General features: G+C 39.4%; 5 protein-coding genes across 7 annotated transcripts in view; 2 read left to right on the forward strand and 3 right to left on the reverse strand.

The window, feature by feature from the left end:
- LOC138013535 (tafazzin-like) overlaps positions 1–614 on the reverse strand; it is a 6,954-nt gene extending 6,340 nt beyond the window's left edge. Inside the window, exons 1-2 of the mRNA XM_068860635.1 lie at positions 464–614; positions 1–43 (exon numbers count right to left, since the gene is read on the reverse strand). The exon at positions 1–43 is cut by the window's left edge and continues 83 nt beyond it. Of these exons, the coding sequence (XP_068716736.1) occupies positions 1–43; positions 464–569 (149 nt within the window). The 5' untranslated portion in view covers positions 570–614. The remainder of the gene's footprint in view (positions 44–463) is intronic.
- A 1,733-nt stretch (positions 615–2,347) lies between these two features.
- On the reverse strand, positions 2,348–7,276 carry LOC138013534 (uncharacterized). Its single transcript, XM_068860634.1, has 3 exons — positions 7,053–7,276; positions 4,889–5,280; positions 2,348–4,044 (listed from the first exon to the last, which is right to left on the reverse strand). Exons 1-3 carry the CDS (start codon positions 7,245–7,247, stop codon positions 3,798–3,800), a joined length of 834 nt encoding a protein of 277 aa, XP_068716735.1. The 5' UTR covers positions 7,248–7,276; the 3' UTR covers positions 2,348–3,797.
- A 57-nt stretch (positions 7,277–7,333) lies between these two features.
- LOC138013533 (probable basic-leucine zipper transcription factor D) lies at positions 7,334–10,846 on the forward strand. Its single transcript, XM_068860633.1, has 2 exons — positions 7,334–7,441; positions 7,536–10,846. Exon 2 carries the CDS (start codon positions 7,646–7,648, stop codon positions 8,573–8,575), a length of 930 nt encoding a protein of 309 aa, XP_068716734.1. The 5' UTR covers positions 7,334–7,441; positions 7,536–7,645; the 3' UTR covers positions 8,576–10,846.
- On the reverse strand, positions 10,644–15,595 carry LOC138013536 (uncharacterized). The gene is made up of 2 exons (XM_068860636.1): positions 15,124–15,595; positions 10,644–10,816 (listed from the first exon to the last, which is right to left on the reverse strand). The coding sequence occupies exons 1-2, from the start codon at positions 15,552–15,554 to the stop codon at positions 10,768–10,770; spliced, it is 480 nt and encodes a 159-aa protein (XP_068716737.1). The 5' UTR covers positions 15,555–15,595; the 3' UTR covers positions 10,644–10,767.
- Positions 13,814–26,671, forward strand: LOC138013531 (scavenger receptor cysteine-rich domain superfamily protein-like). Of its 3 annotated transcripts, XM_068860629.1 has the most exons (7): positions 13,814–14,939; positions 16,459–16,506; positions 21,818–22,168; positions 23,495–23,830; positions 24,434–24,778; positions 25,216–25,551; positions 26,236–26,671. In XM_068860629.1, the coding sequence occupies exons 1-7, from the start codon at positions 14,927–14,929 to the stop codon at positions 26,442–26,444; spliced, it is 1,638 nt and encodes a 545-aa protein (XP_068716730.1). In that variant the 5' UTR covers positions 13,814–14,926; the 3' UTR covers positions 26,445–26,671. The 3 variants fall into 3 exon arrangements, with proteins under 3 accessions (XP_068716730.1, XP_068716729.1, XP_068716731.1); XM_068860628.1 differs by lacking the exon at positions 13,814–14,939 and having other exon boundaries at positions 16,094–16,506; XM_068860630.1 differs by lacking the exons at positions 13,814–14,939; positions 16,459–16,506 and adding an exon at positions 18,294–18,843 and having other exon boundaries at positions 26,236–26,669.
- The last annotated feature ends 564 nt before the right edge of the window (positions 26,672–27,235 follow it).

The following is a 27,235-nucleotide window of genomic DNA, read 5'->3' on the forward strand; positions in this document are numbered from 1 at the left end:
TCGAGAATATCAAAGTTGTACTTTTTCACAAAGTTAAAACACTCTAAAATAAAAAAATAGCAAAACATGACAGATGACACACACATGTGTACATTAGCAGCACCCTATAAGGAGTGGATTCTCGTTTCTTATAAGCTTTGATTGCGGATTCAACAAGATCACTTCTCTATCGTTTCGCCACCAAAGCGGATATTAAATCCGGCACTAATTCCACTACAAACAGCGTATGGCAACGGCAACTGGTACTCCTGATAATTTTCCTACTGATCGAGAGACACTCCAAATCATTTTTAAATTCTTCTTTACCCAAAGAAAAATAAAATGATAACATCAAATTTGCTAACTCAGAAGATGTACAGTTGGACATGCAGCGCAAGATGATACTCAAGATAATATCTATTTCCTTCAGTACTGCGGAAAATAGATGAACAAGGATCAATAAAGAAGAAATATTTAAAAGTACCTAGATATATTTTACTAGAAATTCCAACTAAGGCAACAACTACAGCGCTCTGAACTTTCCACGAGATTTTTTCAATGATTGTGGCCTGTAAGGGCCATTTTGCCATAGTTTTGACCCACAACGACACGACAGTCCACTGACATCACACAACGTAAAATCGTGCATTGAGGACTCCGCTGACCGAGAGAAACGCCCGCAGGATTGGGATAGTACCACAGGTACCCTAAGCTCAGTGTGAGCATGGCCGACAAAAATACACTAAAAATCAAATCACTACACACTAAATCAAATCTACGTTGTTTCGGCTCTTGCTAAAAATATAAGGATTTGTATGAGAATCCCGATAAAAAGCTTAAGAAGATAATTATAAGAAAAAAATCTCAATTAAAAAGCCTAACCTTATTGTCATCGTCGATAGCTTCCTTCCTGTGTGGCTATTTTCCAGATCCGACGCTTTTTTTTTTATATATATTAAATTATTAAGCGTTTTATCGGGATTCTCATACAAATCCTTATATTTTTAGTTTGTCAACCATGCTCACACTGAGCTTGGGGCGCCTGTGATAGTACTTGTACTCAGCGTGTGACACTTGCCTCAAAGTTGCTACCTACGCAGACATTCTTGTGACTCGTCTCGCAATCTTTCCTCAGAAGAGATTGCGTGACGAGTCACAAGATGTCGAGCCCATAAGTGCTATCCGGCCGTCAACCAAATACTGAGTTATTTATCCAGCGTATAATCCTGTTCAGTCTTCACACAACTAGAACAACTAGCAAACTGCGGACGTCATTTTTTTAAAAATAACGTTCATCTCATTTGTTTTGTTTTGTTGTTGTTGTTGTTGTTGTTGTTGTTTTTTAGCAGCATAAGTTAAAGGTAAAAGTTGAAAAATAAAAAAAGTGTAGAGTCTAACAGGACAACTCAGACACTTGGAGAAGTTTAATTTTATAACTCAGTGATATTAACAATGTGGTTTTCTAGTTGCAGAATACAATGAAGAACTCAGCTCATAGTCGAAATATGCCCCGTTCACACCAAACCTCGGGCCAAACCTTAACCAAGGTTTCAATAATGTAATACTTTAATGTAATACTTTTTAAATCATCTATACTGGTATTTCGTGAGTTTTCACCACAAATTCAGCACAGATTAAAGCTGTTAAGCCGATGCATTGAAACTCCCTTCGGAATCTCGTGAAAAACCAGTCCTACATTCTTCCATGACCGAACGGTCAGCCTCTGCCCCAAAATTAGACGTTCTTATCAAGAAATAGAACGGTGTACCTGTAGTGGTAAAAGGAGTTTAATTTACGACGACGGCTGAGGGAAAGGGAATTAAATGACGTCACAAACTAAAATTTTGATTGGTTAGAAGAAAAACAATAGTGGTGGTGCATTGCCAGTTTTGCTGTACTCTGTAAAGCAACAACGTGGAAAAAGAAAACAAGTTTTAATGACAACGTGAGCATATAATAGTGAGCTGTTCCAAAACTAGTATTTCAAGGAAAGTGGGATTGGACATCGCAAGCCAGACATCATCCAAAAAGCCCTTTGCTTTGGGAGAAAAACACTTCAAAGTGCTAAGGTTGCTTAAAATCTAGCCTGTTCCAGGCGGGGTCTGGGGGGAGGGTCTCCCTCAATTCTCGACTGGCCCTCGCCTCCACTACCTGAGAGCCTGGAACAGATTACTTCAAATCTTACCAACTTCGGCTTCTCGCCATAGGGCTGTAGTCTTCTCGGTCGGCATACTTTAAAGTCACAAAGCCGTGTTTTTTTTCTTTTTTCTTTGCTTTTTATGGCCCGTGCGTCCTGTACGAAGGCCATAAAACGTAACTTACAGAGGGAATAGAGGAAAGAAAGTACATCTTAAGAACTGACCGCTACTTGGGGTTTTACTTGTTTTATTACTTTTGCGACGACGAAAACTGTGACCGAATTTAACCACATTGTTACAATATAAAGTTAAAAAACATCCCTAAGTATTTGAGTTAATTTTCCTGTTAGACTACACTTCATATTTCTTTTATCTTTCTTTATACTACTGACAAAACAAAACAAAAAAAAAAAACAACAAATGATCAATATAAAGACACTCTTAAATGACTCCCAGCCTGGGTGTGTTCCTAACATTTTTGTTAATCTCAAGGTGAACATCTTATAAAATAGGTACTTGTTAAAAAGAGAGTATTCTTTTATTTTCCTATTATCAGTTTCTGATAAATACTCAAATGAAGTCGGAGAGATTGCAAGTGTGAAAATGATTACAAGGTAAGGGAAATATCTTTCAATGCTATACGTAAAATGTTTTTCAAAGTGAAACTCAAAAACAAAGAGTTATTATCCCCAGAGAAAAAGCTTAAAAATGTATTTCACCCCCGTATAATTAGGTCTTTCATGTATTTTCCCTTATATTATGTGGCTTGAGTTTCTGGCTGATATAACGCGCACTCTGATTGGCTAAGAGCAGCTAAGCGCTAGTAGGGCATTATTTTCCCGTAATGCCCTCGGGCTGATTATGGATTACGCAAATTATTTGTTTCTTCTTTAGAACCGTTTTGTTAGCCATAAAATAAACAACTTAATAACCTTGGCCGTTCGATCGTTACAGAAAAATCCCAAACCTCGGCCTAGCTGTATTGACCTCGATATCGCACGGTCAATAAGGCAAGGCCTTAGTATGAGATTTTGCCGTAATGACCTCACTCTCGGTTATTAAGTAGTTATTAATGTTGATGGGGAATCGTAAACACTGACGAAATCTCAGAAAGTTTTCCATCAAAGAAACTGCTCAAACTATACCACTTTTCTATCACTATTTTATCACTATTAATGAAAATTAATTTACTAATTATAATAATTAAAATAACAGAGTTTATCGAAGGGGTACCTTTTCATGACTTTTGCTGGCCCTGAATTCAAACTTCACAGATCTACTCACAGCCCTCAGTTATTGTATATACCCACTGCGGATGTATACAAATATTGCGGGAGCATGGAAGAGAAAATAATTATGCTTGGGCCATGATGGCGATTAAATATTAGTTCTGTTGTGTTAATATTGATGGTTTTCAATCATGTGATAAGATGACCATGTTGACACACAAAACAATAGCAAAATATGGCTCATGTTTTACATAATAATAGAGTCAAGTTCCCAAGACTTTTTCTCTATTGTTCTGTGTACCAACATGGCGGCAATGATGTCAGGTGAAAACCACCTAATCTTGTGATTTAGATACAATATCAGTGTTGCATCAAATTCTGATCAAATAATTTACACAAAAATTATCAACTTAACGACTTAGTTCTTAGAGTGTTTAGTCAGACTTCGATGTCATAATTCGTGAGAGTTGCTGTTTTTAAAGCCTAAAATGTTCTTTATCCACGACCAAATGTTTGATAAAGCATTCATGATCATTTGAAAGAAGCTAACTGCTTCGCCATGGAAAAGATTTCCTTCACTGTCCAGCGTCTCCTCCTGTTGTGATTCTTCATCCTTCTGTGGAGCACCAAGCTGGTCTCGCATTTTTTCTATGTCTTCTCTGGAGTACATCTCCATGCCTGGCATCCCTGGAATTCCTCTGAACCAAAAAAAATTGTAAGCAAGATTTGTCAACAACAGGGTCAGCTATCATAAATGCAAAATTATTTATGGCCTATGGGAAATGAGAAAGGATTGTTTGATTTATTATGTAGTTACATGATTTGTAAACATGATTTTGTACATGTAGTTTGATTCATAAGAAGTGTTTACGGATAGATTCTTAGTCATGACAATTAACTTTAGAACCTAACCTTTGGAAAGGATAACAGAAAAACCATTTTGGAATAGCAGTAAGAGAAAGACTGGGACGAGTTTAACATACAAGATGGCAGCAAAGGATTGAAGATTCATCCCTGCACGAGTTTTATTGCAAGAAGATTCTCGGCTGTAAGGAAAAACCTTAAATAACAATGACCACAACCAGGTTTTCTGAGCCTGCGAGACTGAGCACCCCTTGCAAACAATTGTTTTAACGAAAAAACGCTGGTCAGCAACCCGGTTCTGGTCATTGCTGTCTAAGCTCTTCCAGCTGTAAGATGCACCTTGAGTTTAGATCACATTTGGGGCCAACAAATAATTTCTTTGAGAAAAAATGCTCTGCGTTATAACCGAAAAACTATGGTAATGCTGTTTTCATTGCCCTCTGGTCAATAGACCCATTCAGGTAACTTAATGTTGTACCCAATTCAAATCTCTCGTGGTTAAGATTCTTTGTGTGTTGAATTTGCATGACAATGAAGCATTTACATTTAAATGATATGGAAATACTTGGAACAAAACGTTTTATTCCCAAAAGAGTTGAAATGGGTACAACATTGAGTTAGCCAAATTGGTCTATTAGAAAGAAGCTTTCATAAGAAAAAGAAGAAGCACTTATTTACCTCATTTGTTTCAGGATTTCATCTGCCTTTTTCTCGTCTTCAGTTAAAACTTGGAATTTCTCATCCACTTTCCTTTCTCCAGCCTTGAGCTTTGGTTGTCTACCTTTACATACACTTGACATAGAGTAACAAACTTCATTGATAAGTTTTGATAATGACAGCTTGTCTTTCCAGAGTAGTTCTGCCAGATCTGTATCCACATCTGCCACAGATTCTTCACAAGCTTTCGAAATGGTCTGACATTCCCTCTGGCATTTTCCGAAATCTGCACGCTCAGTGAGTCTCAATTCCCCATTCTTTTCTATGAGATCAAATTTTGAAATCCAGCTTCCTTCTTCTTTGTCTGGATTGCATGACTTTTCTACCATGTCAATGAGTTTGTCCTCATCAAGCTAAAGCAGAATTATTAGATAAAATTTCCAAGTAAAGGGAATGGTCATCACATTTGGAAACAATAGCGGCTTTGTTAATGCCAACATCACAAATAATTTTGAGGTTTTGAGGCTTTCCCAAAATTGCCTGAGATTAGAATCTTTGATGGATATGGAAATGAGCTCATCAGATCTACTCACCAATAATAATTGATTTCTTACCAGTCTGTAATATTAGCAGTGCAAAGATAAACAAATTAAGAAATTTTTCTTTCTAATTATAAAACTCTCCTTTCCTAATTTTCCAAATACAGGCAAAAGCATAAATATCTCATTGCTTTGAATAAAAATAATGATTAAATTTTTCCTATGACAATTTAAATTTAAGATCCCTTTTCAACATTTGAATAGTAAAAAAGAGGTGGAGTTGAAAGCAAACTTAAGGTAAAAAAAGTTGAATAAAAATGTTGCCTTTGGGCTTGGGCTTTTTTGTCATGAAAAATCATGGCATCATAAAGCAACAAAAGGTTGAAATGAATATTTGTTTAATATTTTATCCAAGATAAGAAAGAGTAATCTCATGACTAATGAGTTAGGCTTAGCTGAGAAAGTTCTTTTCTTAGAAATCTCAATCATGATTTAGGTTAATTATTTAAGTCATCAGTTCTTTGAACCAGAAAGATAACCCCCATACAACAGAAGAACGCGCAGAGCATTAATTCTAAAGAAAAATGCAAAACCAACAAAAAAACAAAATTAATAATTTATTACAAATACTGGCATATAAATCAGGATAATTTACATTATTTATATCTTGTAAAAGCTCTTCTCTAATTTAAAAATAAAAAAGGCAATGCCTTTGAAATCTGGTTTGATGCAAAAAAGCAAGAAGACAAAAAGCCCAAAGAACAATTTTTAAAATTGTTAAGAATGATAAGAATGCTTTATAAGATACAAAAAAGTTCATTGTGCACAGTAAGGCAACAACATAAATTATGCACAACAATATATTTTTTTCCTGGCCCTTGGAAATAAATTGTTCAATAAACAACCTATTCCTAACTGAAAAATAATTAAGCAGTAATATCAAAACAGTTTTTGTGTCAAAAAAGAAGACTGGAAGATATTCATCTCATTCGTTTAAAGGATTTTTGCAGTCTTAATTCACAATGTCTTAGTGGAGAAATGATGCGACTTTGATCACTGCCTCCACTACCAATAAAATGCATTTTAAGGAGTAAAAACTCTAACTAGATACTATTGATAACTCTATCAAGATAAGCAGGCCAAGGATTTTAACATATTTTATTGCAGTATATCATAACTTCTAGTAAATAAAGGCGAATACAGGCGGTTCCGCCCCAGAGTCGATCCGCCCCACAGTCTTCTGACGACCCTTACATGATAGCTAACCAACCCTATCCCTAATTTTTCAAAATGAGTAAGGTAAGGTAATCATTAAAATATGTGCTTAGACAATTAATACGTGGCGCGGATCGACTCTGGAGCGGAACGACCGGTTACCAATAAAAGCAGTCAAACCCTTGTAGGCATAAGCATAAAATATGAAGTTAAAAAGGCATTCTAAGTGACACAAAGATACAAAACTCAAGAAAATCAACAAAATCCCACGTCCAAAACTTAAAGATTTAGCCCAACTCTTACGTCATAGTAACTTTTTGAGCATATTACTATCATATATTCCGTTATATGTTTTGTTCCATTATGTTAAAAGGAGTTTTTTTTAACAATCATGCATAATTTAAGCGTCATGTGTGCATGGACAGTCTCACCTTTTTCGTTCCACCGCCACGCATTTCCTGTGTTTTTCCAAACAAGTATTTGACAGCCTTTTGACAAGTTTCGCACCTGATATAGGGTAGATCCTCCTTTATAGCATGATATTTTTCTTTCTTTGGAAACTGCCCGTTTAGCGGAAAAATCTGCAAAAACATCAACACGTGAAATGCCCACCATACAACGGCCATTTTCAGCAGGGTCTTCTCGAAGCAACATGTGTCAGGGACCTGGAAAGGAAGCTGCCACGTGCAAGTTTTGAACCAATCAACAACTACTGGGCCGCAAAAAGAAAACGCGTTGAAACGTTCCTACGGCCATCTTGGCTCTACTCTCTGTGCTCTATGTCATGGTAAAAGCTTTAGCTTCGTTGCGACTTTGTGAAGTAAGTATTCTTCATACATTTTTATGACTGTGGTTATAATCGTTGCTTACTGGCAGGACAAAGGAAATGTCTAACTCTCTCGTACAAAACGCAGGAATCGAAACTTGTTTACGTCGAAGACTTCACGTTGGCTCAGCTCAGAAGATCGAAGACTGCTTCTTCACTGACATCTTAAACCGCACCCATAGCTCTTGGTGTAAGGAAATGTGCAGTGTAGTCGATGAAGATGACTTGGGCCTTACAAATTATCTTCTAAAATGCAATGGCGACGAAGAAGAACCTTGGGAATCTTGTGAGGAGATAAGTGTTGGAGGAGAGAGTTTTGGTGATCACGATGGAGATATTTTTGAACTTGGTTGGTCACTGGGACCAGAAGATTTAGATCCAGAGCCATTTAAAGGCGATATAACACCTACTTATCAGAAGAACGAGCCGGCCAGCGAAGTGAAACTAGCGAAAGGAAACTCCAGTACCCCAGAGAAATGTGAAAAGAAACAACCATCCGAGGAAAACGTGGTTAGTGAGTCCGAATCTGATCACTCATCAGATGTGTGTGAGGTAGAATCAGTGAAAGTTGCGTCAAAACCAGTGGTTACCGTTAGAAGTGTTTGTAAAAATTCAGCAAAGATTGAACAGACACCTGCAAAGAGCAAGGCAGAGAAGGCTAAGGCACTTCGTGAAAGGAAAAAGAAGTATGTCGAGGAACTTGAGGACACCGTTGCACAGCTAAACAGAGACAAGGAAGGTTTGCAACAGGTTACTGTACAACTTAGCGAGAAAATTGAAGGCTTTCGAGAGGAAATAAGCTACTTAAAAGGAGTTATAGCCAATCAAAGTGAACTTGCTGCCATTTTAAGAAGTGTTGCTAACACACCAGGGATCGCCATCAGTTGTAGAGCCTTGGAGAACAATGAGTGTAGTGATAAAGTTAGCAATAGCAAGAGAAAACGGGATGACAGTGGTAAAACTGAGTCAAACTTGGATAACAAAAACAGAAAGAAACAAAAAAAAGATAGTGACACAATGGGTGAACTGAATGGTAAGGCAGGGGTATGTGTCCACGTCCAGAGTGGTAAAGTATCCGTTGAGTTTTGTGCAGAATGCAGCAAGAAGGCAAATGGTATTCTACCTTAAGTTCAGCAAGGGCTCAAGGGGAACTGTAGTGATTTTAATCATGTAACTGGCAGTGTTAATATTGCAATAATGTTTCTGGTAAGTAGATGAAATCACCAAGAATTACAAAGACAAGTAGGTATTTGAGCAGTTTCGTAGATGTGTCAGTCAAGGTACTAGTGGAAGCAGCATAAGAATAGGTTTTCACTACAGGTATATATTACTGTATGTATGACGTGTAAGTGCCACACCAAATGGATTGTTGCCGCAAGTTCCAAAGGTACTAAGTTGGTAAGCTTTATTAGTATTCAGTGTGAATTCTTGCACAGTGGCTAACTTCTTTACAACTGCACCACTAACAAAGAGGGAAGCTTCCCTCAGTCTTTTCTTATTTTCAGGTATTGACCAATGTTGTTGGACTGTTGATCTATCATTTTGCTCGGTTAGTATCACACAGGCTAATCACATACACTTCACTTCACCAAAAAGGGTGTGTTTGAAATATACTTTTTACAGATTATTACTGCCTTGTTTAGATTCTAAACAAGATCCACGGATCTTTATGAAAGCCTCAGTTGAATGTAAAATTACTCTGGAATATGTCACAAAAATTTTGACCTTGTTTCTGCTGTTTAAGATTCAGTAATGATCTTCCAATGAGAACACCCAAATTTTAAGTTTACAAAACATTTAGCATAGACTATAAAAATAAATTGAAGCAAAGTCCAAAGGGCTATAAGATTTGAAAATTAATGAAGAACGCAAGATCATGATAGGAGTAAAATCATTGTCAGTAAAACTCCAGTACAAAACCCTGATGCAAACTTCATTGTGGAATAATTTATATCTGGTAAACTGTATCAGTTTTATGAAACCTCTAATTTTTTTCTTAAAACTCTTTTAACTAGTGCTGGATTGAATGCACTGTAGTGGATGCTTGCCACTCCTTGCACCATCTGGAGTCAAGTGTCTTTTGGGGTTTGGTTAAGTGTAAGTAATGTTCCCTCACAAATTTGTAAGTATAAAAGAGAGTGGAACACAGGTAATGAGTGGTTTAGCTAAAACTGCAAAGAGATTGCATTTTAATTTGTAGAGTTTATTCAGCTTTCAAGCCAAAAACTTTCAACCAAATAGAGTAACTTTTAGAGACGTTGTGATGTAATGCTGTCAAGAATATAAGGAGTTTGCTGTCATGTAAATAGACCATTTCAGACTTATTTCAGAGGGTATTTGAAGGGCATGTGATCAGATGCCTGGTGAATTACTCAAACTTAAGATTCATTTGAAATAATAGAATGATGGCATTTTTTGTCAGCCATGTTATTTTATTGACTAAATTCTTCCAAAAGAAAATGACTTTTGACCATAACTGTGTTTCATAAACTACTGTAAGATGCCTTTTTTAGATGCTGAAGAAGGCTGATTCTCCTGCTCGCCAAGGCCTCTTTCTTTTTACTTTCTCTGGGCAGACAATTATGGGAAAGGAGACCTCTGCCATGGGTTGACACTCTCTTTGAACTGCTCTTCACGACCTAGGACAGCTCTGTTGATTATGCATACTCCCTGATTGCTGACTGTGACTTGAGCCAGCTGTGTCTTCCACATTCCTTGATGATGATTTGACTGCTCTAATTATGGTGATCCCACAGGTAACGTGGCATCCCTTTAATTAAGCATGACATGAGGTATCACCTAATTACAGTCGCTAAGTAACCACTGCACATGCTCAACACAGCCACTTTCGACCCATGGCAAAGGTTTCTTTTCTCGTAATTGTCTTCCCTGTAAAAGCAAAAGGAAAGAGACCTGCTAGCAGGGAAAGGGCTGATACTTTGAGAGTCAATTATAATAATAATTATTTGTTTCAAGTTTAGTTATTCTTTTTCTAGTAGCTAGTGCATTTTGTAACAAATATCTTGCTAGCTGAGCACAGAAAAGATACTACACTTGGTCAAATGGAACAGTTACATAAAATGGTGTTGAAAAAGTTTTTGAGTTGTGTTCTCTTTCTAACCTTGCTCTCTCACGAGAGAGGGGGGCCCTACAGGCTGCAAGTGCAATGTCTGACAAGAAGTAGTGTCATTCACCATAGTTTTTACAAGGTTTATTTTCTGGCTGAAAATATATTACACAAAATACTGTACTTTCTGTACTCCTATGGTCGTTTCATGTTAACCATAGTGGACCAATAACTTAGTTGTGAGAACTGCATCTCAGTGAAGCTTGAACAATCTGTTGGTTAGGTGCATGTCATCCACATACCTTGAAGGAAGAAAAAGGAATAATTCTAAAGACGTGTGTTTTGAAGTTTGCTTTAAATAGTACCTTTTTAATGACTTTTGGAAGTAGATGCCTGGTCTAATCAATGTTAGCGGTGGTCACTCTTGTCTTTTACAAGGGTTTGAGTGAAAATCAAGGCAGAGTAGCCGGCTGTTAGAGGCAAATTTTTGACAAACACAGCGGGATACCACTGGTGACCAGCTTCTAATCAGGGTTTGTAACGAGATTTGTAGTAGGCGGCAAAACCTGAGAAGGAGGCAGAGAATGGACAATGTGCACCAAAGGAGTGCTTTCCAAGGACCAAAGGCACAAGCTTTTAGGAAAGTGGTCAAAACTACTACACTCAAACAGGACCCACAAACCACAAAATAGATGGTGGTGTCTGCCTGCACCCCCCTTTCTTAACGTCAAAAGATGGTGTCTATATTGCATAGCCACCCCTCTATCCAGCAGTAAAAAATTACAGTGAGATTCAAACCTCACTTTTCTTGTTTGTCTAGTAATTGCCGACTCTTGCTCGCTGAATATTCCTGTGTCAACTCAAATTTAAAAGCCAACAAAATGTTGTCGGTAATGTTCATGTGATAAGTTCGAAGATAGGCGGTGTCTTTGAGAACCCCCCTACCCCAAGGGTGGGTCCTGTTCGAGTATAGTAGTTTTGACCAGTTCCCTTGGGGGGGTCTGAGGGCATTCTCCCCTGGGAAAATTGCTGCTGAATTTAAGTCGTCTCTTTTGTTTTTCATGAACAAAGCTTTTCCTAGCCAAGGCCCATGTTCTGTGGGAATGTATGGAATGCTGTTGGTATCAAAAATACTTTTTGTCACGTATAAAACTTATCATTAAATATATAAAACTTATTGCTCTTTAAATAAAACATGTTAGGTGTCTTATACATAAAACTTGCTATAAAATACTTGTCACGCAGTATATAAAACATGTTTGAAAATGCAACAATTGTCACTCCATATATAACTTGTTTTATAAAACTTGTCACGCCATATATAAAATATAACTGTTCACGCAATACGCCTATTGGAACCCAGTACCGTGCCAAAGGGTCAGAATGAGGGGATGAACTTGACTTTCCAGGATTATAAACTCTATTAAGTTGCGTGCAACGCTTTGACAAATAACTCAGAAACGCCGTGGTGCACAGACTTGAGAATTGGTGGGGTGATTTATGAATTTGTCTCCTACAACATTCCAAGTTTATGGCTTATTTCATTGAACGGTTTCGATTTTATTTTTTTTGTTGCATTACAGTGAAAACAATCTGTAGTCAAACCCGTCAACATCATCTCTCGTATAATTAATACTCCAGAGGTGGTTTGACACAGTGTGAAAAGAGCTTGAAGTGTGGTGCATTGCAGAGGAGATCTCAGGGGTTATCCAGGGCAGCTGGTTTCCATGGATATACTTCTTTTTGTATGGTCTGCTGGTCCACTACATCAATGAACAGCTGGTGCTAGTGTTCACAAATATCATCAATGTCATCGAAGATATATGCAGTATGACGGGCTTTTACCAAGATCAGCTAGGAAACGATCCTTGTCGAAGCCCTTCATACTATGATATCCAATGAGCTTAGGTTGTGGTCTTCTGCTTCCGTATAGCAGAGATCAGATCATGATCACTGAAGCCAGGCTTCATTGTTCTACTTGTAGCAAGTCGTTTCGGGTTGCTGCCAATAAGGACATAAGTGACACAGAGCTGTTGAAAAGGCGACTTGGCACGGATGCCGACGGTGATTGCCTCACTTTGCTCTAATAATCAAGGCAGTGACTCATTTATGTCCTTTTGATTACCTATTTGCCTTTTCATTCTGTTTTGGTCTCTAAGACCATCAGCAAGTTTTGAGGCCATCTTGCCAATCCTGGAAACTCCAGTTCATCGCTTTGTTTTTGCCCATTGATGCGGTACTGGGTTCCAATAGGCGTATTTTTGACAAGTTTTATATTTTCAAACATGTTTTATATATGGCATGACAAGTTTTATATTTTGTAGCAAGTTTTATGTGTAAGCTAAGATGTTTCATTTAAAGAGCGATACATATGTAAGTTTTATATATTTACCAGTAATGATAAGAAGACAATAAGACAAGTAAGGCAAGAAGTATTTTTTATACAAATTGCATTCCATAGGAATGTGCCTCGTGTTATTTGTAAAATTTGAGGTAATTTCCAAGGAAAAGTAGGTGGTGAGTTCATGTCCATTAACCTGCGAATTTCACTGGCCGCGGGCTGTTATTAAAAACCCTGCTAATGAAACCCATGTTGATAATATTGACATGTGTGAATACTGCACGAGGTTATCCCCATGGAGGATTCTGGTAATGTATCTTCCATCTGTGATTTGAAAGCATGTTAGTTGTTGCCCAGGGCAAAAACATGGATTTTAGTGTTCCAGTAGCTATTATGGGATGCCCAGGGGGTAAAATACCCCCTATGCCCCTAACATCCCATATTATCTCTTAAACAATAGAAATCCAAGGGACTGCCAAATCATCAAAGTAGACTACATGTATCTGCTGCATCTGGGTCCATAACTGACGATAATTCAAGACAATAATATCTTTGGCATTACTTCCGGGATTTCCACCTGGGGAAAATTCATGGAGAGCAAGTGCACTTTCCTCTCCAACTGAGAACAATTAACCACGCTGCCCTCTAAATTGAGCCTCTATGCCCTGCATAAAGTAGGTCTTGGCAGGTTTTTTATTCCTAAACTGTGATGGTAAATGTTGCAACAAAAATAATTGATGTTGAAATAAAGTACACAATCACATGTCCTTTAAAAACATTTTGTTATTACAAAAATTCTATCAATGGCAGAAAGGAAGATTAAATTAATTTTACTCTTTAAACTTGTGTTGTTCTGTGTCTGGCAACTCGTAAGGGTTGGATTAGTTGGTCTAATTTTTTTTAGTTTTTCTCTGGATCTTTATTGCTTCCCTTCAGTTTTTTTTTTTTTGGCTGTTGTGATAAGTCTAGAACAAACAAGAAACGTTAATTTCTTGTCCCTGTCCAAGTTTTTCCGTTGTTTTTGTGACATTTTTTACCGGTAACAGAACACCTGAGTGAACCTCGTGTTTTGATTTGCCTTTATAGTTAATAAGAGAGAAATGGAAAAAGCATGTGTTTTTGATGTTCAAACAAAACATCTCTTGGTGCTTTAGATTTGAGCACAGTATGACAATCAGTACGGTTAGAAGATCCTTGTTTTTCTATTGTGGCTGTGTAGAACAAGAACGTACTGCTAATCATATTGTACTCCAGTTGAAAGATCTCTGATGTGAATAATAGCAAAACCAGGGAATTACCATCACTATTGATTGAATGCAAAGGCCCAAGTAATGGTTCACTGTTATCAGAATAAACAATGGCATTTGCCAGTTAAATTCTTTTGTGATCTTTAGGAATTTCCCACAACCCATGTCCCATTATACAAGGAAATGAAAGGTGTCAAATTTGTTGATCAGTGTTGGCCTATCATAAACCAAAGTGATAGATTTATCCAGCAGCTATCATCTAAATAACTGAAGTCAGCAGGACATGAGGATTTCGGCATGTGAGAGCAAGTGCAGCCCATGTCACCCGTGAGTCTTGTTATCACTTTTCCTTCCTTGCAGAAGGTGGGAACTGTGTGAGTGCTGACAACTCAGATGACCCTTCTGATATGCACACGCCTCGTATTAGTGCTGACCCAAAGAGGTTTGGTAATTTTCACAAGTTACAGACATCCGTTCACGTGAGCCCCAAAGAAAGCCAAGAGATAAGGCTTAAAACCTTATCGCAGCGATCAAACAAAAGGGGGGACAACTTGAATTATAAGGGATTGTCACTAGTAGTCGGTTACTCCAGTTTGCAAGGACTGTATGGGACAGTCCATTTATGATCTGACCCCGGGGGATGGATGAGTAAGATTCCTACTAATCGGATTTTTGTAGGGACCCTTTGAAAAACGTTCCTAGCCCTTCACTTCTTTGTCGGTATCTGGTTAACAGGCAATTCAAACAAGTTTCTTCCATTTTTGGCAAAACGCAATTTGGCGTAAACGTGATACTAAATCTCTGAATATGGAGTGTAACGCAAAATGATAACGAAAGGTAGGGAGAAAAGTAAACAATGCGCTGGTTATTATGAGAGTGACAGGTTATAATTATTATTATTATTACTCGGACTTATAAAAACTCACAAGCCAAACTGCATTGTTGTCAGACCAGTATAAACCACATGCTTTCTTTCTCGCAGCAAATTACCAAGCAAACGATTGAGCTCTAGATCACTAACCTGGTCATAGGGCTGTTTATGTGCGGAAAATGCCTCTGATGTTGAAAACGGAATTTCAGTGGTAGTGACATCTCCGTACCCCATCTCGGACAAATACTTCTGTATGGAACCCCTTTGGATGGCAATATTTGCCTGAGAGTCGACCATTCTTCGCATCTGGTTGCTTGTGAAGAAGGGTACCACTTTTCTTCTTCTAAGTGCCTTGAAAAAGTCTTCAATGCCGGCTGTGTTTCTCGTCTCCAATGCTCGGGGACAGTTCGATCAACTGGTGATGTATCGCAAAGGAATTTAGATCTTTGCACAGGAGCATTGCTTCTGAGATCCTGTGGGTCATGTCTTTTATTAACCCATACTACATCGCTGTTTTCTGGCCATATTTTGGAGTAGGATTTGTAGCCATAAAGCATTCCACCGAGTGATTCTGCAGCCATACCTTTTTCAAGTTTCTTCTTCGTCCTGTTGAACTTCTTGTTGCTAGGTAACTTTAAGCCCACCGGAAGTGCTCATTTTTACCGGGAAACTTCCGGCAGCAATCAGAAATTATCAGTAGTCGGCAACTCAACGTAACACATGACATCCTCAAGAATTTTCAGCGCACACCTTTCATAGTCCTCCTCAAATTCATTACTACATGCTTCCTTGTGCAACACTTTTGCCCAGTGTTCAGAAATTCTTTCTAGCCTATAATAAATCAATAGTTGCTTTTTGCAAACCAACACTCCTCTCACAAGATGAATTGGTGCTTATTTGGGGACATTTTTTTTTCTTTTGGTCGCCCAGTGTATAGCCAGTAGTAGTCTTGTTAGGTCAGCCATGTTTCGGTGATAACGTGGGCGAACCAGAATCGAAACCAGAAGTTATTTCAAGCAGGAGACGACGGCATTCAGTTTTCTGGTCCAAAGGCGGAGCACGACCCCGCTGGCTAAGAGAAACGATGTGATCTGGGAACGAGAATGGAGACGACGGGCTTTAAAATGGTGCCGAAACAGATAATCAATCCTCTTCCCCGCCCCTTTCCAGCCTTACCTCCAGTGCTTCCATAACGGCGGCCTTTCACGAGTTTTCCAGATGAGGGATTCCCACGGTTCGCTACGAAAAGCCTTCTCTGTAGGCTAGCAACGATGCGACATGAGGAGACGTTGCTTTTGGGTGGACCCTGACCCAACCGGATCCTTTTGGCATCGTACACGGCTGACCAAGGTGTCCAGACCTCTATGTCACGGACACGGGCAGATGGGCTGTGTATTTATAGTTTTGAAGTTTTCACAAAAGGCATGTGGTTACTACTCTATGTCACAGTTTTCCTCGCTTCTTTTCGATCTCTTTTGTCCGCAGGGGAGAGATCTTCACCCGATGAATCGACATCGACCAGAGAAATGCAAGGTGAGATTTGTGTCCAGAGTACTAGAAAAGTTAATAATCATCAACCATAATGACAAACTTTATACGACTATGAAACATGAGCAATCTTTCAGCAGGAAGGGGAAAATGATATAGCCTGGTCCTCCACCAATCCGGAGGAAATTTCTGAACTTTTAAATTCATTTATCTCGCGCGCACAAATTTTTTATTCAGTTGATAGGCATATGTCACAGAATAATTATGTATGCAGCCAAAATGTTAATGACAATTGAAAATTCGTAACAAGTAGTTAATAGTCTGAAAGTCATTACGAAGGCAATTAACTCTCCTTGCTGGTGTTTTCTTGGGGTATTACTTGAAATTCATATGACCAAATCCTCCTTTATTTTTCGCAGGGAAACACGAAGGTCTTATTCGCAAACAAAGTGTGTGATTTGAATTCAAACGTAGTTGAATGCGGAGACGTCGTTCCGCTTTCGTTCCACTATTTTGCTTTAATTAAAATATGAATGTAAAATGATATTTAATAATCCGTTTTGTTTCTGTAGATAATTATGAAATAATCCGAATTTTCAAAGGTTAACGCAAAAATGTTAACGAAACAAATGAAGATGGTTGTATAAGAAATTTTCATAGGCAGATTGGCCCATGGAAAATGCGAAATTCAAGAGTTCCCGTTGAAACTTCAATTTGTCACGATTGGGTGAAAAACTGTCACAATCACCTAAACATTGTGTCACTCTTACTTTTGCTTGTTTTCTTTTTCTGCAATTTTAATTAGTCCAGCCGAGAACTCGCAAATGATCATTCAGTACAAATTTTGCATGAAATAACCAGGGTTAATTCTGAGGAATAAATTACAGTTTTCTCCACAAATCTATCTAGGAACTCGAGCTTATTTCAGACGTGCAATATGAGCATCGCAATGTGTTATGAACGACTGTATGGCAAAGATGGCCAATCCGAGGTCTCTCCATCGTCGAGCTAACAATGCAGGCTTGGGCATGTTGTTGTTGCGCACTTTAATATGTTGCTTCCCACGCAAACTCTCTTAGGAATCCCTTAGGGGTGTCTGCGTGGGAGGCTATTTAATATAGTTCAACGAATTTATAAAAAGAGTCAAAAGTATCGCCAAATGTCCTACAACATGTATGTATGGGGTTGTAGGCGAATACGTACGCATGACCCAGTACTGCTGTGATTCAAACGATTTGCTAGGTGGCGATGTATATCACAAATCAAATCAAAACACACACTGTAGATGTTATTGAACTAGCCGCAGCGTGAGGTCCGTACTGGGAAAATATTGGTCGAGTGTTTTTTTTTTGCAAGTTTCAGGCTCGGTTCATAAACTTGCAAAAATGGAAGACCCATGGAACGAGACCACTATTTTCCCATTACGGATCGAACAAGCTAGTTCAATAAGATTTCTACTAGTCTCGCCTCTTCGCCTGCTTTTGCGGTTAACGGTTCTCAAGTAAAACGAAAAAAGCAAGGTGACACAAACACCAACCAGGTGTGGCCAACAACTATTTTACCCGGTCAATTAGCAGCCTTGGACAGCTGTTTCGGCCTTGCTAGGCCTCGTCAGCATGGCGTAGCTAACATACCGGGCGGGTGTAAAATTCGTACTGGAACTCCGACATGACTAAATTGAATCATTTCTCGCATTTTTCTTTAGAAAGTGGAAACAATTTGGCAACTTATATACCCTGTTTCGTGACCGGTCCATCGTAGCGGTCCGTATTGCAAAATTTGGACCGCTCAGAGAACCAATCAGAATTCTCCTTTTCATCTCGGACTAAAAGTGGGCCGAGTATACTTCCTTGAGGTACGCCATTTCTTACTTGCATGCGATCTGACAAAGTAGAGTTGATGCGCACAACTTGGTGACGTGATGACAAATAACTCCGGAACCACTGTAAAACAGTTGTAGATGCACCGACATCCTGGAGTTTAGCCAGTAGAGTGCCGTGGTGTAAGCAATCAAAGGCCTTGCTCATATCAAGGAGGACTGTTGCAGTTAATTGCTTGTTGTCAATAGCACGCAGTATTTGATCAGTGGTGTGAATCAATGTAGTCTCGGTTGAGTGGTGTTGTTTATTCCCACTTTGCTTTGATGTTAAACGCTCCTTTGAGAGACTAGATAGGTTGTGAATTGATTAAAGGCTGCTCTATCACAAACTTCTGATAGTACTGGCAGAAGAGAAATAGGCCTATTATTATTCGGCACCTCATGATTTCCACTTTTCAGAACTGGTGTCACCTCGGCTAGATTCCACGCATCTGGGAATGTATTGGTGGCCGGGTAAACGAGGCGTTAATGATGGACATGAGAGAAGGCAGAATTGCGGGAAGGTAACTTTGATAACTCTTACCGGAATTTTGTCGATACTAGGCGCCTTGTTCGTTGCCACCGAGTTAACAATGGCTTGTACTTGTTTGCACTCTATAGGATTAAAGGTAAATTGTTCTAATAATGCAAATGTTCTCGAAATGAATGGATTTTTGTTGAGCTCAAAGTTAAATTTTGACGCTAAATCACTAATTTTCTTGACTGTATGCATGTAGAACGAGTACTGTTTGCTTCCATAAACAGACACATTTATACCTGATCTTGAAAGAAAAAACTTTTATCCATCTACTAACCGAGTCCTTGTGAACTGGTTTAAACGTTTTAAGCCACAACTGATCCTCCCATTATGCCCACTTTCTGCTTCTTAAGATCTCTTAAGGTATTATTTAAGGCATCTTACAACACCTAAGACACTGTCCAGGGGCACCCAACGACCAATTTGTTGTAAAATGTATTATTATACCCCAGTTAATGAAAATGTTATTAAGGCATTTTCAGGTGTTTTTCAGTGTTGCTGGGAAAACATTATCTGTTCCTTTTTCCCAGCAAGACACACAAGAAATTTCCCAGCCAGCTAGATAAAATTGGTTGGTTTCCCAGCCAGCTGATCAAATTTATTTCCCAGCCAGGAATTCCGCACGCTTTCAAATCCCTCGATCCAAAACGACCAAACAAAAGCGACAAAACCGGGACAAAACAGGTTTTTTTCCGCGAGCGCAATCACTCTGACCAGCCGTCGTATGTTTGTGACTACTCTCTGGGAGAGGAAAGGGGTTTTTTTTTTTTTTTAGTCGTCCTCAGTCTTCAGAGTTTCTACAGCCAGCTCGGGTTGAAATGCTGGAAAAAGTCAGTAATTCCCAGGCAAAACCTCTATCAATAACAAAATTTCCCAGCCAGCTCATCGAAACACCTGTATTTTTGCCAGCCAGCAAGATTCCTCTGGGGAACAGATAATGTAAGGAACAGATTCGTTGGGTGCCCCTGACTGTCTGGAGAGTAGGCTTTAAAAGTCTAATGGTTCCTGGTGCTTTCCAGGTCTAGATGTTTTAAGTAATGTGGATATCCGAAACAATACACGATCATCACTCGTATTCATAGCAATAATTTTAAGGCTTGGAATTGTCTGACAAAGTTGCCCAGAAGCGTCATAGTTAACTGACATTTCAGGGTAAGGTCCTCGAGACTCATTTCGGCGTTATCACCCAGTGATTTTATCCATTGTAGCGCATCATCAATGTTCCATATATTTAATGATGATAATGAGGCAATATATGGGCCTTAACTCGAATAAACCTGTTAAGAATCTTGTTACAAGAGGATGAAAATTAAGCCTAGAGGCACATAGATCGATATTAGGTTTAAGAAAAGGCTTAAGAACATAAATTATATGAAGTATAATACGCACTCCCCGCAGGAAGCTACAGCTATTCGAGGCGAGCAGTGGTTTTAACGCATATTCCCTTTAACTTTCAAAGCTAGGAATTTCTCCATTTCAAGTTTTCTATAATGCAGAGGCCCATATATAATCCCAGGCAAACTGGAAGTCATAATAGCCAGGAATACTGCATGCTACTTCCGCTAGTGCATGGGTGCAGGCTTTTTACTATTTCCGATCCGATAGATCCGTTCTTTTCTTGGAATAGCCCTGACTGTTGTTTCTGGGACGGGCGACCCACATTACGTGGCATCATCCTTGTTTACGTTCAGTTTTATGGCACACCTTCGCCTCTGTGATTTTTCAAAACTGATGTGACCCAACGAAGCAATGGCATCTGCATTCATTCTTATAGCCTCATTGGTGTCAGGGGATTTAATGTTCTCTCCGCGATCTTTCAACAGAAAATATGTTGTCTTAAGCTTCGCACAAATATATACCACCTTCGTCATGGTGGACTGCAGGGCTGACATCTTGAGGTCTTTGCCTCGTACGTAGCGATATGGTCAAATCGCTTCCAGATCTCAGGGTTTACTCTTGGATTTATCAGCTGTTCTTCGTTCAACTTGTTCAACCAGCGAGACTGGATAATCTTTGCAAGACTGTCAGCTATTGCCCGGTCATCTTTTCCTCTCCATACATTAGCTTTGTTATTTCATCTCGAAGAGTTCTTCAAGATCTGAATTCATTCTTTCATGTTTTCGTTTGGCAGATTCTGCCATTTTGGGGTCCTGCGTTTTCCCTGAACAGGAGGCGCCTTTGCCGAGGAGCGATTCGCCCATGGCGGCCAACGTCTTGTTCATTGAAGCTAAAAGAGCGACTAGCTCATTGCACTGCGAGGGAGCTGTATTTTTTCCTGATTCAGGAGCTCCCTCTTCATCTTCCTTCAAAAGGGCGTCTTCGTTGTTTTCTTCCATACGGTAGAAAAAATCGTATTCGTAATTCAAAACCTCGACTTGAAGCCCTGGAAAACGACGCTCAAACTGCAAGCTCTGGGTTTGCGCGCTCTATCTCAAGTGACTTCGTAGTGACGTAGACCAATGACGAAATCGAATTAGGTTCGGCGCATGAAAAGTTCGACGTCTGAACTTCAGACGTCGAACTTTTCACCGTCGAACTTAATCATTTGTGTCGACCCAAATAGGTATTAGGTTCGAAACATGAAAAGTTCGACGTTTGAAACGGGCCTAAGGCTTCGTGTTTTCCTTACGATGGCTAGTTAATGTTGATAACAATCAGGTTTTGGTACATTTTACTTGTTTGGCAGGAACATAATTACGAAAAATCTAAAATCCGGAAACGTTTTTGCAAATTTGTAAACCTAGAATTGATCATCAAAGGATAACAACCTATATATAGTTTTCTTTTGGATGAAACAGTACTAATAACACAGTTATCGACTCATTACTCGCTGTAAGTTCTGCTCTCGCAATTACTGAAGATACACCCAATGTCCGAGTGTTTCTAGCTGTAGTCTTATTTTAATAATTGAAATTTTTTCCTGAAAACCGGTGATGCTTTTTATATATTATTTGACCCAGTCAAGCTCTTACATGGTTTCGCCCCTTATGCTGGTCAAGTAGCTGTGTATCATGGCGGTTCCTGGGTCGCAGTCTGCGATAATGGCTGGGACGAAAAAGATGCCACAGTTGTTTGTCGAGAGTTGGGCTATCCTGGTGTTACTATGGTGACAAAAGAGATGTTTTTCGGTGTGCGAGGAGTAATTGCTATTGAACAATTGGGTTGCTACGGCAACGAGACAAAATTGAGTGAGTGTTCTGTCGAAATGACCACAAAGATCTCGGCATGTATAACCAGCCGCCGGACCAGCACACCACGGTACAAAGAAGCTGGGGTGATTTGTGAAGCCGGCAATCGTACAAATCCTGCAGGTATTGATTTTTTTTTTTTTTTTTTTTTGCGAATAAAGAGAGAAGTCGGTGGACTTAACGCTTCAAGTGCCCCTGTGATAAAAAAAGAGTCACTTCCTTTTTTTTTTTTGGATTTTGAAGGGATGTTGGAATAAAATCTGACTGGCAAATTTTTGAGCTTTGACTTTTGTCCAAAGGCAGTTTACTTTGAGTGTAAGTTTTGGATTTCACTGTCCACCATTACTAGCGTTCAAAACTGTTGACCGATTGGACCTCAGAGGGTTGGATCCAGGGAAAAGTGACGTCAAAGGCTTACTAGCTTCAAATTTCAGTGTGTGAATGCAGTTTATTATATATGCAAAAAGCGAGTTTGAAAGTCTGAAAGTCCAAAACTCCCGGGCTACATATTAATTCTACGGCGTTCACACGCATTGCATTCTTAAACTAGTGATCCTTTGACGTCCGTTTCTCCTCGATCCAACTCTCTGAAGATCTTAAAGTTAGAAATGGCGGATCATTAAATAGGAAAATCCCAGTTAAAATAAACAGGTGTCTTTTTTTAATCAAGGCTTAAAACTTTGGTCGCTTATTGTTTGGTTAACATAGTTTAGAAATCCAAAGAAAAATGAGAATTGATTTTTTGGTCACAGTGGCACTTTAGTTCGCTGGTCTTTGTATTACATAGTCATGCCATCATGCAAATGTCAGGTTCCTATGGGTTGACAGACATCAAAATTGTCGGTTTATTTGCAGTTCACTATCAGTCAACTTGATAACCTAATTGACACTCAATCCGCATCAGAAAGATTTTATCTCAAAAAAGAGTGATTAAGCATTTGCGTTACGTGAAACGGCAAACGCGAAACGGTGGGCTGCTGTTTGTCATAAAAGCATGAAAATTATGTTATTCTTACTCGTCGCTCTCTTTTGAAAAGTCACCTGATAGCTGCTGCTGGCACGCAGGAAATGAGCTCATATCAAACGAGTTTCTTCCATTTTTTGCAAAGCGTAAATTTCAGTCCGACGTTTTCCGTTTGTCGTGAATGTGATGCTTAATCTCTCTAATGACTCTGAATTGTATAAAAACATATTTTGAACTGCTGCTCTAATGTCTCTTAGCGAGAATGATCATCGCAGTTGCAAACAAATTGAACAGTTACATGCAAAGAAAGCATGAAAAAATCCAGGCTTGAACGGGACTCGAACCCAGGACCGTGAGGTTGCGCTGGACTGCTTTTTCTCAACCTCGTTTCAATGTTCCGGCTTCATCTATCCATGAGAGGCGATGCGAAGAAACGCAAAGACACTGGTATCGAGATTATTCACATGGTTATTTTTCCTTGTTAGATATTCCAAAAGTTCGCTTGACGGGTGCCTTCTATACAGAAGGGGCTGGCTTGGTTGAGGTGTTTGTAAATGGCCGCTGGGGAAGAGTATGCGACCAGGACTGGAGTACTATCGATGCTGGGGTCGTTTGCAGAGAGCTTGGGTATCCTGGTGTTGAAAGGGCAACATGCTGTGGTTGGTATTTTGGTAAAGGTTCTGGACCTCCACTTATGGCCTATGCACTCTGCAAAGGAAATGAAACCACACTGTTTCATTGCCCTCATGTTGGATGGACAAAAGCATCCTGTAGAAGAAGAAACACTGCCGGTGTAATATGCCAACTGAATAAGCCTAACGGTAAGAGCATGGCCTGCCTTGTGTAAACTTTATTGCCCACGGTAAGAGCTAAGAAAAAAGCCTAACATATATTTCACTAGTACGACAGTCAAACCCTCCCCGTTAAGGTCTTCTGGACTTTTTGCTGGAAAAAAAATTATATACGTGAAAAAGAACAAACAAAGTGTCGTTGCTATACGTGGGCTAAGTTTTATTCTCGACCTCATTCCGTTTCATTCCATTCAGTTTTTAATTCTTGCTAATCATCAGCGTAAAACTGCACCACATATTGATTTCACTTTTGACTTGACCTACGCCATACAAGCGTCAGGTTTAGGGCATCTACTTGTAAAGATTTGCAACACATTCCCAAAATCTCTAATTCCTAATAAAGGATGTGGTCGTTGTTAACCCAAAAAAAGAAATAAAGAAAGAAGGAATTTTCCGGGGGTCTCGGGTTCTTGTCGAGCTTTGATCGCGAGCAGAAGTTCTCCAGGGATTCTTCGGCTGCGTCAGTATTTAATTGAGTCTATTTCATTGGACCATGAAAGTCCTCTGGCAAAGGTGGCATTGAAGTACTTAATTTGCATTTTGACGTGTTAATCTGGTTTGGTTATTTTTTAGTTCGCCTGGTGGGGTCTCCTCTCCCCCACGCAGGTTTCGTGCAAATTCGCCACTATGGCCGTTGGGGCTCCTTCTGCGATTGGGGCTGGGGACTAACTCAAGGCCACGTGGTTTGTCGTGAGCTGGGTTATTTTCGCGCTATTTACTCTATCGTTGGTCGTTTATTTGACAAGCCGTCTGATTGGCCCATTTTAGTCGAAGAGGCAGTGTGTACTGGAAACGAGTCGTCTATCATTGAATGTAATCTGATGTACATCCGGGACAAAGATGGAAGTTTGGATTTTTGTAATCACGATCACAATGCTGGAGTTATTTGTGAAAGCAATAAAGAAACCGGATTGAATGGTAGGTGGATAATAAATCAAAATCTTTGTAAGATTTTGTTCAATAGAAAACTCTAACCAAATACCGATGGTTATCTCCAAGAAAGTTTAAAGGGGCTCTTTCATCCCGTTTCATCCCCTTCCTTCCTAGAACTTGTCCGCCATACCTCTACTATATTTCACTTTGTTACAATTATTATCTTTAACCATGTTCTATGTTTCCACGCTCTTTCTCTTTCCTCGCCTGTATCAAACGTAAGATCAATAGGTAACATGGGGGCCAACTAGTAAACCAAATGGTTTATTTTGCCACCATGCTCAAGCACTTTTACTTAGAACAAGAGAAACATCATTGGAAACTATAAACGTTTGTAACTAAATTAAGGAACTACGTCAAGAGGAAATAAAAATTGAATTGAATTGAATGGACACTGTTTGGTTTTTTTCGATTGTTTCCAGAAACCGCGGTCGTTAGACTACAAGGAAGCAATGATACATACATGGGGCGAGTGGAGATAAAGCAGGAGGGCTTCTGGCACGCTGTATGCAGCATAGGCTGGAAAAAACAAGATGCAGATGTAGTTTGCCGTCAGCTAGGATATCCTGAAGCTGTTCTAGAAGTGGGACATGGCCAATTCGGAGTTGGCTCTGGGCCTATGTGGTTGACCAGTGTGCGTTGCCAGGGAAACGAAACTTCACTGGACAAATGCGTGAGCGCTAGTTGGATGTTGGAACCAAATTGTGAACGTCTATATGGCGCTGGTGTAGTGTGTAAAATGAAAAACATAACGGGAGGTAAAACAATGCTATGTTTTTTTATTTTTATTGAAACCCTTAATCGAAAACTCAGTACGTTAAACTTCAAAGTCCAACCGTGTTCTCGGAACTTCTTTCCGCCGAGAGTTTGGTCGGCCGACAGGAGAAAAGAGCTAGGAATGAAGTTGATGTCTTTGACTGTGAGCTCTAATTGACCATTTTTAGTTTGAATTTATTGTATCCTCTGTTTTTGCGAGTCCACTTACAAAACTGTTTGTTATGGCAAGGTACTAAATAACCATTACTTTCACTGACACTGAGGTGAGCATTTGTTTTACTACTCTAGTATATGCAGAACAAGCTAAACAACTACTACGAACCAAGGATAAGTTACCTTGAACAAACAATTAAAAGCAAAGTGACATGATCTTGGAGGCCCAGCGGCTATGCAATGCTGATGAGACTTAACAAGGTCGAAGCGTCTGTTCATGTCTGACACTGCTTCGCAGACCGCGGGGTTGCATGGTGCAATGGTGTGTCCACTTGCCTTTAGTTGTTTAAACCTTAACGGTCCAGGGGAGCTATTTTTTTTTCCTATTTGGGTGTTCAGAGGTAAATTAATAGCTCAAAACGTGTGAAAAGTACCATTTACTTGTGTGATGTATATAATACTAACAGTATTGTTAACTTCTCGCATCGTCACATCACATTTTCGGTTTTTAGATGGGGAAGTTAGACTTCGCGGCTCTAGTGAAGCCAACGCTGGCCGAGTGGAAATTAAAATTGGAGGAGTCTGGGGCACAGTATCCGACGGCTGGGGCTGGGACATACGGAGCGGTCACGTGGTGTGTCGGCAGCTTGGATACGTCAAAGCAGTGCGGGTGTTTACTTACTCCAGGTCAAAGGCAATAACTACTGAATTTGGATTTTAATGGAGACCTTTTGAGCGAACCGAGATGTTGTTAACCCTTTCACCGCCAAGGGCTTCCCCATAAGTGTCAATGGCATTTATAGCAGTGAAAGGTTTAATCAAGTCATTTCGCATTTGATCTGACTGGTGAAATGTGAAGCTTTAGTTAGGTTGAGTGCTTGTCTTAGGAAGAGATCCACACTAATTTGCGGAATTTGCCATCACTGCTTTATAAACCGACTAGTAAGTCTCGGAGAGCTAGAACGGAAAAAAAACGTACCATTTTATAATTGCAGCACGCGAATAAAAATTATGAAGTGTGCAAACACGAGTTTGAGAGTTTGAAAGCTGGAAACTATTACTAACTACTAACCGTCGTGCATATTCCCTCTGTATTATTAATGCAGCGAGGAAATGATGTCAATTTCTTCTCGATTCAGCTCTCTCCGGATTGTCAAGTTACTAAGGGTGCACCATTAGATGGGAACTACAGTTGAAATAAACAAACGTCTCAGCTACGAAGCGTTTGGCGAGCAACCTTGTTTCAGAAATCTTACAGAAATCAATTTAAGATGTATATCTATATTCAGCTTGGAAAAACCACCAGGCCTTTTACAATAGGCCAGTTTCGTATTCTCACGGTTAGACTGGATCTAGCATGAAAAAGAGGCTAATGTGGGGGAACTAATTTGCATGTGAAATGATTCCCCGCAATAGCCTCCATTTCATGCTTGATTCAACCCAACCGTTAAAATACGAAAGTGGCCTGTTCAGAATGAGATACAAAATCGTTTCAGATGGCTTTGTTAAGGC

This window comes from Montipora capricornis, chromosome 8 (genome assembly GCF_036669925.1).
Source record: "Montipora capricornis isolate CH-2021 chromosome 8, ASM3666992v2, whole genome shotgun sequence".
Lineage (NCBI taxonomy): Eukaryota > Metazoa > Cnidaria > Anthozoa > Scleractinia > Acroporidae > Montipora > Montipora capricornis.